We start from the raw sequence: 12,107 nt of genomic DNA on the forward strand, positions 1-12,107 counted from the left end.
TTCATTAAGCCTTTCAGTGGGTGGCCAACCTCCTGGCTGCTTCCTGCTGGTTCATTTCTGTGCTGAATGGGCAAGGGATGCAGAAACCTGCTGGGAACAGCTGAGCACCAAAAGCTTTGCTGAGGCAAGACAGGCGTGTCTGATCCCCAGCCTTCCCATTACTTGCCTCTGTGATTGATGCCCTGTAATTACCCTGGATATATGAGCCAAGTCTCAGCCAGCTGTAACAAGAGGGTCTGAAGAATCTGGAAAAGGCTTTTCTTCCTTGGCTTGTTTGAAAGAGATGCTCACAGCATGGTGGGGATCTTGAAATCCCACTGGGAATTGCCCCAAGGTCATTTTCCTAGCCTGTGGCAGCTTTGAAGGATTGTCAAGTATACAAAGGAGCCTCAGTAGCTTCCCCAACCCCTTATTCCAATGCCATTAGGCCTAAGGCTGTTAAGAGTCATTAGGCCAGGAAAGATAGGTTATCTTTCCTGATCTAAGCTTACCTTTCCCTACAGGCACTGGAAAAGGATCCTACAACTCCTGTGACCTTGCAGAACTGAGCCAAATAGTGTAGGTGGTTGCTTTTGGTAAATTCTAGAATTTAAGCTTTCTCTGCTCTACCATGGAGCTTTGGCCATACTGTGGGGCATGCATTGAAAGTGAAGGCAGAACTGCCCCAGAAACAATCGATTTTCTTAAAATTTTCCCTTGTGCCAGGTGATTAATTAGCAAACATGAGTCTCTGCTAGAGCATGGCCTAGTACAAGAGACATTTGTATGTGTGTATTTTATTGTACATAATCTAGAAATAGTGTGATTCTTACTTAGTCTTATCCAGAATGGATATTCATAGTCCTGTTAAAAAGAAAACAGAAAATATAGTACAAGGAGAAAAGTTAGGAATAAAATTTGAACCTTCTTCTGGAGTGACTGCAAAAGAGCCTGATGATCAACTATGAAGAAATACATTTTAGGAGTGCAATATAAAAGCAATTTGACCTTTTCCAGGTTGGTAATTGCTGAAATAATCCCCTTGCATAGGTACAGCTGACAGGAGTGTTTCTGTCCCCATGCCAGCATTTCTGGCGTGCAAAAGTTACCAGAAGCTTGTGTTCTCCTGTTACTGTAGTTAGCATAACCATGATTAGCAGCTCTTCATCCTGCAGCCCTGGCCTTTGGGCTTAGTCTGGAGCCTCAGCTCAAAGGTTCAGGTAGTTCTGGCTATTGTTCATTAAGAGCAGTCAGGGAGCCTTTGTGTTGGGGACAGAAGAGCACATAGTGTGGGTAGGTCAGAGCACCAGTGTGGTCACTGGGTTTAGGAGTGTGATCAGCACAGGAGCTGCTGCTTTCCCCGAAGTCAGTGAGGGGAGGAGGAAGTAAGAGATTAGAAGAATAATTTTCACTGCTGAGTTGGAGAGTTCAATAGCTCAAAAGTGTCCTCCACAACCTGCCAGAGGCAGTTTTCTAGTGGGAAGTCATTGTCCACCAGGTTGACCAAGTAATAGTTGTCATGGATGTACTGGATGATCATGCGAGAGGGTGACTCCTCTTCATACAGCTTGGCCCATTGCTCGATCCACAGTGCAAAGGCCTCATCCTGCCACAGGAACAAAAAAAAGTTGGCAGTTGTGTAACATCTTCATGTTACTTAATTTAGGATACCCAGTGTTACACATGACTGGCCCTAATGTGGCTTGTTTCTTCTCAGTAAAAATGGCAAGAATTGAGCAAGGACCCTTGTGCTTTCCAGTCGGTGGGATGTGCCCAGAGCTGAAAGGAGACAAATTTGCAGTACAATGGATGGCTCAATGCTGCCCCTGTGTGCGTAAGAGGGGAGGAAAAGCCACTGTCCAGCACTCTTGAGGCCTGGTACAGTGACAGTAGTGGCTCTCAATCCCCATTACTGGGTGCTTTGTGCCTGGGAACAACTCTTGCTGGAGCTGAGAGAGCAGGAGGAGCAAGACCTGTACCTCTGCAAGCCAATATAGCAACAGCCGTCAACTGTGAGGGTTGTCAGAGACTAAAACAAAACTAGACACTCTGAACTTCCAGGGCATCACAGCAATGTATCCAGCAGAAGGGAGGACTCACCTTCCAGGAGAGGAAGCTTACAGGATCCACCACAGTGGGCTGGATGATCTCTCTTCCCGGGAAGATGCCCCAGGTGACGGCATTGGGTTGCAGATCTGGAGCATTGGTGATGTTCTGGCCCTGCCAAAGGAAGGAGAACCTTTCTGAAGCAACTTCTGGTGGAGGGACTGAGTGAGTTGGAAAAAAGTGTATTTACTCTCCTTGTTAAGGGACCAGACAGCTGCTGCACACCACAGCTGACTTGCTTTACTTTCTCTTCATCAGCCCTCATGTCTGAATATTTGGTATTTGTCTCTCTCCCAAGGTGGTGAAAGGAAAGTGTCCTGCGAATAACAGCCTACCTTGACATTGACAATGTGGTAGTTCACTCGCAACTCGTATTTCTTCAGCACTTTGAGCAGTGCTGTGACAATTTCACTGGAGGTGAAGAACTCTAGGTATGCCTGCAGGGAGGGATGGAGAAGGAAGAAGAGAATCAGAGCCTTAAATCACAGCAGAACTGAGACAAATACAGGTAAACAAGGACAGTTGTCGAGTCTGGGCTGCCTTGTACGTTCATCCCCAGAAACACATACTACACAGGCTTGAGCGAAGGGCAGAGCAAATTAGTAAGCGAGCTAGGTAAAAAAATAATTGGGGAGAGCAGAGGGAACAGCCCAGGAACAGTGCACTCAAGAAAGCTACATGCTTCCTGTTTTGCATCCACACAAGCAGACAAGCTGGAATGAACTCCAGTGTAACCACAACTGCTGCACAAGGAAGCAGTCTGTGCCAGAATGCTTGGAAGAAGCCTGAGCTTAACCTTTATTTTACAGCAGTGTCTTGCCAAGGCAGCCCAACCTGGTGAATGCAGAACTCAAGGGGTGTCAGCTGGGCTGTCCCAAGCACCACTCCCTGTCCTCATCTTTTGTTCACAATTCTCCCTATGTGCTTATACAACCAAATTCTGTACTTGTCTGTGCTTGGCTGCTCCAAACAACTGCTCTCCCTCCCCCCATTTCCTGGCTATTGTGTGAGATGATGGATTTCCCTCACCTCAGGGGAATTTTTTCCTTTGAAAACATAACTGCATTTGCCATCTGCTGGTCTCTGGCTTTACTGGTTTGGATCCCTTTTGAACAAGGATGCTTTTTTTTCCAGTATGAGCTACTTCCCTGGCATTTACCTTGATGGGATATTCCTATCACAGCCATTAGTGGCAAGGCTCTAGGGCCTGAAATGCCTGACAGTGGGAATCAGGCATGACAGGCACGACTGCTTGCAGGCCAGGGAAGGAATGTGACAGTTGTCCGAACAGCACAGCATAGTGCATGGGCTGGGGGCAAGTGTGGAGAACTCTGCCTTACAGAAGGACAGAGGAAATTTTTAAATACCCCTTTACCACCATGAGATGCTGGGTGGTAGAGATACTACCTCACTGATTCCCATTTTATGAAAAATCTGGGTGCTTTGTGCATCACTGAATCAGATGCAGGGGGCAGGCACATGTGTATAAATAAAATGTCACAGCCCTGCTCTAGAAATAAGTTACCAATAATTACTTGCTGAGAGTAAAACCATGAAACTCTACAGATGTTCAGTAGATGTTTTGAGGTGGGGGAAAACAGCTGTGAAGTCAGCCATAGAGATGGCATTGTGGCTCTTAAGATACCAAAGGAGCTTTGCCTCATCTCACCAAGAACGCATTAAGATAAGGAGCAGGCAGAAAGATTATGTGGATGTAAGCCTGGGACCTCCCAACCTAACAAAGACCAAACTGGGTCATAACTCTTTACTGCCTGGCCCAGAGTAATACAGTACCTTTTGGAAAACATAACCTCCACTGGGCCCCCAGCCTACAATGGGGTCTGTGGATGGTTTGCCATTGATGTTTGGCTGGGAGTTAATGGTCAGGATTCCTCGTCTGTTGACCTTCTCCAGTTGGTCCTTCAGAAGGTTGGTTTCAGTAGCAAGAGGGTCATCATTCCAAGGCATACACGTAACCTACCATGAGGAGAAATGATGGCTCACAATGGATCTAATAACCCTTTGATTACCATCTGGATGTTGAAGGAACTCAGGAGTGCCTTAATGGTCTCAAACATACCTGCTTCAGGAGAGAATTCCCATGTTTGGTTCAAGGGTTAGGATATGCTCAACTGTAAGAATGACTGCTGAAGTCAATTGATACTGGTCCTGTCATACTGTAGCACCTTTCCTTTTATGCTGAGCTCTAGCTCTGGCTGCTGGGCCCCCTTCAACCAGTGTGCCAGCAAATCCTTTTGGATACAGAAGTGCCAATTCTTCTTTAGAAGAACAGTGTGGTAGCAGAGGAAATGTGCACTACTGTTTGTGCCACACTGACCATCCCTTCATGGGCTCTCACCTTGTACCCATTCCTGTTGGGTTCTCCAGTGATGTAACATGTGAACACCTCAAAGACACTTTCCTCACAAGTAAGTTCTTCTCCCCACATCTTCAGAAGCTCCTCCCGAGGAGACTTGCTCTTCAGGTAGAAGAGGTAATAGTCCTTCAGTTCCCCAAAAGCTGGAGAGGAGGAGTTACCCCTGTAAGAGGAGAAGAACTGAAGTCAGAATTGAAGTCACTGAGAAAGATGAGTTGATTTGGTGATGCAGGAAGACAGCCAACCACCAAGAGAAGTACACAACAAAACCCCACCTAGACACCAAAAGTCTCAACATCTTGGCGCCATTTGCCTCACCTCACTCAAATCCAAGCAATGGGGAACCACCTTGTTACGAAGCCTCCTAAAGTGTGCTCAGGACACCGGGCTTTCCTACTGCAGCTCTGCCTTACTGCAGGTGACAGCTTACCATCGGCCATTGGGGAAGTCATCCCACTCTTGAGTTCGATAGATGTAACTCTTCGGCCTGGAGGCCCAGAAGATTGGCCGGACATCTTCCACTCTTCTCTTGGGGTGAGCGCTGACTGCCCAGGGAAGAGGCCGCCTGCATGGGACGAGCAGATGTTAACACAGTTCCTCTGCTGACTTTCCACTAAAGGCTGGAAGCCTTTCCCATGGTGCAATTTGCCCCTGGGGAGAAATAACAGGGGGTGAGAAGAGTTCTGTTTGTCAAGAAGTAGGACAGGAAACTCTTCTTCCTTTATGGAAAATATTTCCTACTCAGTTCCCTCACAGGATGCTCAGTAGGGGTCTATTTAATGTTAAGGTAAAGGACTGACACCTGAAATTGGAAAAGGTAAGGGCAAAGCACTATGGGAAGCTACTTCAAGGGAAAATAAAAAACAGCTGTCAATTTTCCTTTGCTTCCTCTTGTCTGTGGACTCAGAGAGGAGTCCACATTCCCTTTCTCAGCTGCAGAGAACCCTAGAAATCCACACTGGGAGTATAGCCCTAGCCTGTAAGCATCAAAGACATGCTTCTTCCAAGTGGCAGCTCTAAGCTCTGTGTTTTTGAAGTCCCAGAATAGCTACTTTAAAGCTACTTGACTAAAACAAACTCCTCCTTTGGCTGTCCCCTCTATTCCTCCCAGCTTTTGTTGGAGATATGTGGGAAGGGTGAACTACTAAATGCAAAAAAGGTGATAAAAGAGAAAAAAAAAAGAAAAAGGAAAAAAGGAGAGTAGAGGTATTAACCCATCCATCGTTTGTACCTTCCGTGGATGGATGGATGGGAAAGTGGAACTAACAGAAGCCAACACATTCTGCTCACCTGGGGTCCTCTTTCCATATGCCCAGGCGCTTCAGGACTTCAGTCGTAGCCACTTCCCGATTGAGGGTGTAAAAGTGGAGCCCGTGCACCATTCCACTGTCCAGCAGCTCCCGGCACATGGACACTGCCAGCTCCACCCCGTAGTTCCGGATAGCTGCATCGTTGTCCTTGATGGGTTCAATCACATCTTTGATTTCCTGAGGCACTTCCAGCTTGGAGAGTTTCACCAGCTGGCGCAGAGAGTGGTAACCCTGGATGAGGATGCAGATTGTCATTTTTCCAAGACCCTTTTTTGCCATCCCAGTAACACAGGTACTTGATCCCAATTTTGTGGCAGGAGATTTAGAACTGGGGCTCCTGGAGTCTATTCCCAGGCCCCATCTCTAGGATGGTAACACTGTCCAAGTCATGTCACTTTAGGTGATTTCTCCCCAAGGCCTTGCCTGAGCCCAGCATGCTGAGAGTGACCTCAGGACTGGCAGGCCATTGTGCTTTTATATCCCTTTTTGCCATATGGGCACAAGAAACCTTTTCAGCTTATTAGCTGCCTAAGAGTTTAATTTGGCAAACCACCTACAAATTTATCACATTTGATGCCTTGTGGGACTACCTAAAAACAGAGGCTAGACAAAATTAAGAGAATAAGAAGCAGTTATATTTATTGAAGGGCCTTCAGGTGCATTAGGGCAGACAAAGCCCACCCAGGGGCTACACCCAAAATGGCCAATGGGTCACGGGGTTTTCATACTTTTATAAGTTTGGTCCATTTGCATATCAGGGTTAATCCTCCAATTACAGCTTCAGGTAATGAAGTCATTTACCCCAAGTGTGCTCCCCCCAACTCACTTCTGTTTACATTTCTCGGGGCCTGAGACAGTAAGGTGTCCTTGAGTTTCAGGCCTAGAGAGGAATTGTTTTGTCTGACCAAAATGGGAGAACAGTAGCTAACAGTCTATATGGAGTTTAGAATTATACACTAAAGAATTACTGAACTACAAATATAAGAAAAATATAAAAGCTGAAGTCCTAAGGCATTACATTCAGCACTCTCTCTTCCCTGAAATTTTGTGGAGGATATTTACAGACCTCTCTGAGGCCCTGACCCACAAACACCTAACACCCTAGATCCTCATTACCTCCCCAAATCCAAATTACTGGATTTCACCTGTATAGGGAAGATGCCAGGAATAATGGGGCAGGTGATGCCAATGGCTTGACAATCCTTCATGAACTTGAGAAAGGTTTCTGGTCGGAAGAAAAGCTGCGTAATGATGAAGTCTGCTCCAGCAAAGACTTTCTCCTTCAGGTGCCTCAGGTCTGCCTCATAGCTCTCTGCTTCAGGATGACCCTTGGGGTAGCCTTTGGGGAGAAGACGAGAAAAAATGAAAAATGTGGTGAGGACAACATGCAGAAATTAGGAAGTATCCAATCTGATTGTACTGTCACAGCCCAGGTCCAGGGAGGGACTGCTGAGCTGATTTCCCTGTCTCAGACCCTACTGCACACTCTGCAATAGAAGCCATTTACCTGCCACACAGATGTCAAAGTAATCATCAAATTCATTGCGAATATGCTTAACCAGGTCAACAGCATAGTTGAAGCCATCTACTTCTTCCTCCCATTCCTCACCAGCAGGATCTGAAAAGAGAACAAATCCATAGCTCTCTCCAACTGTTTGCTGAACTACGATCTGCTAGTTCTGTAAAAACCTCCTGCTATCAAAAGAAAGACAGAGATGAACTCCCAAATCTGCAGTTTTACCTATGGACTGGTTTTGTCTGCCCTTGAGCTGGAGGGACTGCTAAGAAACACAGTGTCAGCATTTAATTCCTGCAGAAGGAGCCCCTAAATCTTACTTCTCTGTTTTTACCCTGGAATTGAACACCACAGCAGCACAGGCTCCACACTACACATCACAGGACAGAAGGATTCACCTCCACGGAGTGCCATGATGTTCTTCAACCCAAGCCGCTTGGCCTTCTGCAGATGCCCTGTGATGTCATCCTTGGTCTGGTTGCAGCATGTCATATGCAGGATGGTCTCCAGGCCACAGTAGTTGACTGCAGTGTTGGCAGTAATCATGGAAGAGGTTTCCTTGTCAGATCCTGGGTCCCCTGCAGGGTGCCACGTCACATCAATGAAAAGGGGACCACCTGCTCCCATGCGGTCAAACCTGTGGGGTTTAGAGCTGTGTTAGCCTACACCAGGTAGCCAAATCCCCTCCTTATGCCTGGAATATCTTGCTCACTGCTAGAATGCCAGCAGCAGGCAGAGAGAGCTTGGATGACAGCAACAGTATAGACCATAAAAGTGTTGCACTAAGAGTTTAGCAAGTGGCTGATGTAAATAAGGAAAGCCGTCCTTTAAGGCTCTATGGAGAAGAGCTTACAATCTCTTTGAAGAAGAGGCAACTGAGGTGTTCTCTGTACAACAAACTTTCTCCCTTCAAGCTCTAATAGACTGGTACAGCTTCTGACAGACAGCAATGCAAGTCCCATTCCTTTTGAGATGGTAGACTATGCTGCAGCCCCCTGTTGCCAGCTCAAACTGTAGAGGCCACAAATACAAAAAGATAGACCAGAACTCTGTTGTGCTCCTAAGTGTGCCTAAAAGAGAAGACAAGGGCTTCCCTAACTCGTCTCTCTTCTCCTCCAAGGTGGAACAGGCCCTTCTGTTTAACATATGGCATTGGCATACAGCAATTACAAAAAGAATTATGAAATACCCTCTTCTCCTCCAGGTAAGTACATGGTGGCTCCTGGGGCTCCGGAATAACTCCTAGCTCTGCTGAGACCTATCAGCTTTCATTTAGTATGTAGATGGGGACACCTCTGTCAGAGGCTGAAACTGTAATACTGAGGCACAAACCATAGTGTCCAGATGAATATTGAAAGGAAGTGGAATCTGTTTCAGAGATTTTGGCACACTGTCCATCAAGGAATACTTTCTGCTTTTAGTAGGTACTTTTCTGCCCCAGCATTGTGCTTCAGACCCAGAACATGGCATTGGGGTTACTCCATCTTCCCAGGGCATGGGAGAGGGGAAACAGCCTGGCCCCTCAGTAATCCCACCGTGACACTTAACTCTTCAGGGCCTCCAAGGAAGACAAGTTACCTGGTGTCCATTACCCTCCTCAGCAGGAAAGCACCGCCCCATTACCTGCTTCGTCACCTGGAAGGGGAGACAGAGCATGGGGCAGAGCCTGCCTCATTAGCTATTTCCCTGCCCTCCACCACAGATACTTCCCCTCTCCCCTCTCCTACCCTGCAGCGCTCACCTGGAGATGAGATTGACAGCAGCATTGGCTGTGCGTGGAGGGAAGAACTCCAGGGAGAACCACTTGTCTCCAGCATCCTGCCGGCGGCGCATCTTGTCCCGCAGCCGCTCATGTCGGTCAGCATCAAGGACAGGGGTAGAGCAGCGCGAGTTGTCCTTAGAGCTCTCGCTTCCACTGCTGCTGCCGCCATCAGACCTGGAGCTGGAACTGGCACTGCAGGTGTGTTGGGTCTCATTAACCATGGTGAGAGCTCTGGAGAGTGGAGCAGAAGGAGTATGGTCGGCACACGGGTCTCTGCAAGGAGCAGGTACTGCTGGGGTGGGCAGCAGATGATAAAAGAAGCCTATGCAAAGACCCAGCATTCCTCACTCCATCAAGGAGTCCCTTTTGCCAGCTTTCACTGTAAGCTGTAGTGGGGGATCTGGCAAAAACACAATAAAAAGCATATGTTTAGATAGTGCTGAGAGAAGTAATACAGCACTTGGCTTCATGCCACTTTGATGCAGCTCCTCTGGTGCCTGCTGGGTCAAATCTGGCTCTCAGAAGAGTCAGGTCAACATCACTTTTGCCCTGATTACAACTCAGCAAGCCAGGATGCCCATGTGAATTAGGTGATGGTCTCTGTCATCCTATAGCCTTGGGCTGGGAATGCCAGCAGAAAGTTTTTTTTGTCTACTGCAGCTGCTTCTTGGACTGTATCCATCTTCAGAGCTTCCACTCTGTTTGTTCCCAAAAGGCAGCACTGCTTTACAGTGTAGGTCGGAAAGTGAGTGCTAATGGGGCAGGTACTCAAGAATGCACAAAGTATTGCTACCTCAGAAACAAAATACAGAATCCACTCTGACCAGGCCACCCCCACAAACTGTCCTTTGTTTTCTTTGCTGGCATCACGGCTCCAATTCCAAACATTAGCCTTCTCTACAAGACACACCATCTCCACAGACAACTGTCGTCTGTGCCAGTCCCATTGCACACAACTAACTCTTTACCAGATACACTATTCCCTTTGTCACTAATTGTGGCTGCTTGGAAACAAGGCCAGCAGAGACCATCCTCATCTCACTGCCTTGCAACAAGATCAGCTGTGCTTGCTTGGCTTTACAGAAAGCAAAACAGCACTGCAAGTCAGTGGTAAAAGTAGGTTTAGGATACCCAACTCCACTTAGCTTCGCAAAATGTCCCATCCTGTGCCTTTAAAATGAGGTAGGGATTACAGACAGTTACGGGAGAGCTACCACAAAATTTAGATCTGCGTTATTTGCTTTAGTACCTGCCAAAACTTAAAATTGTCACTGGGAAGCAGCATGTTGTCCAAGCATTACATAACTTGGCGCTTGTTTTGGAGGAAGCAGTTGTGTGAGCCAGCACACACTCAGTCCTTATCATAAGCTCTGTGGGTTTAGTTCAGCCAAGAAGACTTTGAACTTGTCTTCTACTGTTTACACTTGAGTTGCCAAACCCTTTGGGAGAAAGTCTAGTTTTACCACCTGAGGAACCTCTCCAGCTGGCAGGAGATGTGAGAAAGAAGCACAGGCCTTCTGCTGCCAAGAGGAACTAGGAGCCTTAGATCTCTTGTGTACCAACATAGCGGCTGTGGTAAAAATCAGCAGCACAGACCTACTGAGAAGTGAAGCAAAACCAACTGGGCACACAGTGACAGCCCTGACCAAGCTCAGGCAACTTTGCCTGACATCCACATACACTAATCTGGGAGAATTATCCCCAAGCATGTGTTTGTGATCAAGCTAGTGGCTCACAATCATGTGCTGTCAACTCCCAATGTCTCATTCCTAGCAAGCATGGCACAGCACTGTAGGCAAATCAAAGGAGCTTTGTTTTCTGGCTTGAGATTTAACACCCATCACATAGAAAAAAGGTTCATGTCTTTATGTCTCTACAAAATGAGACTTGCTGTTGAGGAAAGGCCCCTATCTTGCTGTCAATATCAAATCATGAAGACAGGGGAAAGGCCCACTTAGATTTTTGTCTACAGGCAGCATTTGGAACAATTTTCTTACCATGATATGCATCACAGATTTGCTGGCAGATACTGCTAGTTATTGCAAAGAGAAAAAAGATAAGCCTAAACAAGAAGAACAGCAAAAAAGTAAGACAATTTTTAACATCTGTCAACACTCCTGCACCTGTCTTGGCCACATTGCAGAGTTCAAAGATCCGTGGCTCAGCACACTGCTGATGCTCAGCATGGATGCACCTGCTGTGTTTTTATGATGCTGGTGGTATTCAAACTCCTTCCAGCCCTGAGCTGACACCAACACACACAGCGTGGAGTCTGCCTCCCCCTAAGCTCAGTTTTACCCTCAAGACTGAAGTCGGCTGCACCAGATGCACGCTTCACACAGGGTGCACACGCTTCACGGGGCTGCTCCAGGGCCACGGCATCAGGCTGACAGCCGGGCGGGCATCTCAGGGGGCCGCGGCTACGCCCACCGCTGGAACGGCTAATGGAGCAGCGGCTCGTCCACAGGGACAGCCGGGGGGAAGGGCCGGAGGGAGCCTGCCACCCCCGTGGGCCGCCGGGTGAGAAGGGGAGCAGCAGCACCTGCAGTCCCTGGTACCGGGGGGGAGGGTCGGGGCCAGGCAGGTCACTGCAGCTCGATCGCCCCTTCACTTCAGCTGACCTCGCCGAGAGCACGGCCCGGCCCGCAGCAGCCGGCAGACAGACCCGACGCGGGGAATCCCTGGCGCTGGGGTAGCGATAGGACCCCCGTTCCCGGACCCCGCTCACCTGCGACCGGCACCGAGCGCTGTGCGGGCCGCCCGCCCGCCGTACTTCAAGGGCGGCCGCGGCCGGGCGGGTCACGTGGGGCCCCGCGGCTGCCCTCACCCGACATGGCGCCGCGGGGCGGGGCTGCAGCGGCAGGGCCTGGCGAGGCCTCGAGGGCGCGGCTAGAGCGGGCCGACGAGGCGGGACCGGCGGGGCTGCGGGAGCGGGGCCAGGGCGGAGCCAGGCGGGGCTGCGGAAACGCTGCCGGGAGAGGGACGGGGGCGCGGCAGGGCGGGGGCGCGGTCGGGCCTGTTACGGGAGCGTGGCCATGTGCAGGCGAGGCCAATCGG

The 12,107-nt window shown here is 48.7% G+C and overlaps 1 protein-coding gene across 8 annotated transcripts; it reads right to left on the minus strand.

The window, feature by feature from the left end:
• Positions 1–734: 734 nt before the first annotated feature.
• MTHFR (methylenetetrahydrofolate reductase) lies at positions 735–11,888 on the minus strand. Of its 8 annotated transcripts, none has more exons than XM_042051419.1 (13): positions 11,779–11,883; positions 11,048–11,112; positions 9,030–9,281; positions 7,687–7,925; positions 7,280–7,390; positions 6,918–7,111; positions 5,753–6,003; positions 4,893–5,027; positions 4,445–4,625; positions 3,880–4,062; positions 2,421–2,522; positions 2,080–2,199; positions 735–1,585 (listed from the first exon to the last, which is right to left on the minus strand). In XM_042051419.1, the coding sequence occupies exons 3-13, from the start codon at positions 9,269–9,271 to the stop codon at positions 1,388–1,390; spliced, it is 1,956 nt and encodes a 651-aa protein (XP_041907353.1). In that variant the 5' UTR covers positions 9,272–9,281; positions 11,048–11,112; positions 11,779–11,883; the 3' UTR covers positions 735–1,387. The 8 variants fall into 8 exon arrangements, 7 of the variants coding, with proteins under 7 accessions (XP_041907353.1, XP_041907350.1, XP_041907354.1 ...); XM_042051416.1 differs by having other exon boundaries at positions 9,030–9,450; XM_042051420.1 differs by lacking the exon at positions 11,048–11,112 and having other exon boundaries at positions 11,779–11,886.
• Positions 11,889–12,107: the final 219 nt, after the last annotated feature.

This window comes from Corvus kubaryi, unplaced genomic scaffold (assembly GCF_017639235.1).
Source record: "Corvus kubaryi isolate FWS band 111438036 unplaced genomic scaffold, C.kubaryi_AGA036_p1.0 75, whole genome shotgun sequence".
In the NCBI taxonomy this organism is placed as follows: domain Eukaryota; kingdom Metazoa; phylum Chordata; class Aves; order Passeriformes; family Corvidae; genus Corvus; species Corvus kubaryi.

Excerpts from the sequence above, each read along its gene's own strand:
- MTHFR (XM_042051417.1), bottom strand. The coding sequence starts at position 9,391 with ATGCTGGGTCTTTGCATAGGCTTCTTTTATCATCTGCTGCCCACCCCA. Across the intron at positions 4,063-4,444 it reads CCAACAGGAATGGGTACAAG|GTTACGTGTATGCCTTGGAA; the intron begins GTGAGAGCCCAT and ends TCCTCATGGTAG. Across the intron at positions 2,523-3,879 it reads GAGGTTATGTTTTCCAAAAG|GCATACCTAGAGTTCTTCAC; the intron begins GTACTGTATTAC and ends CCCTCCCTGCAG.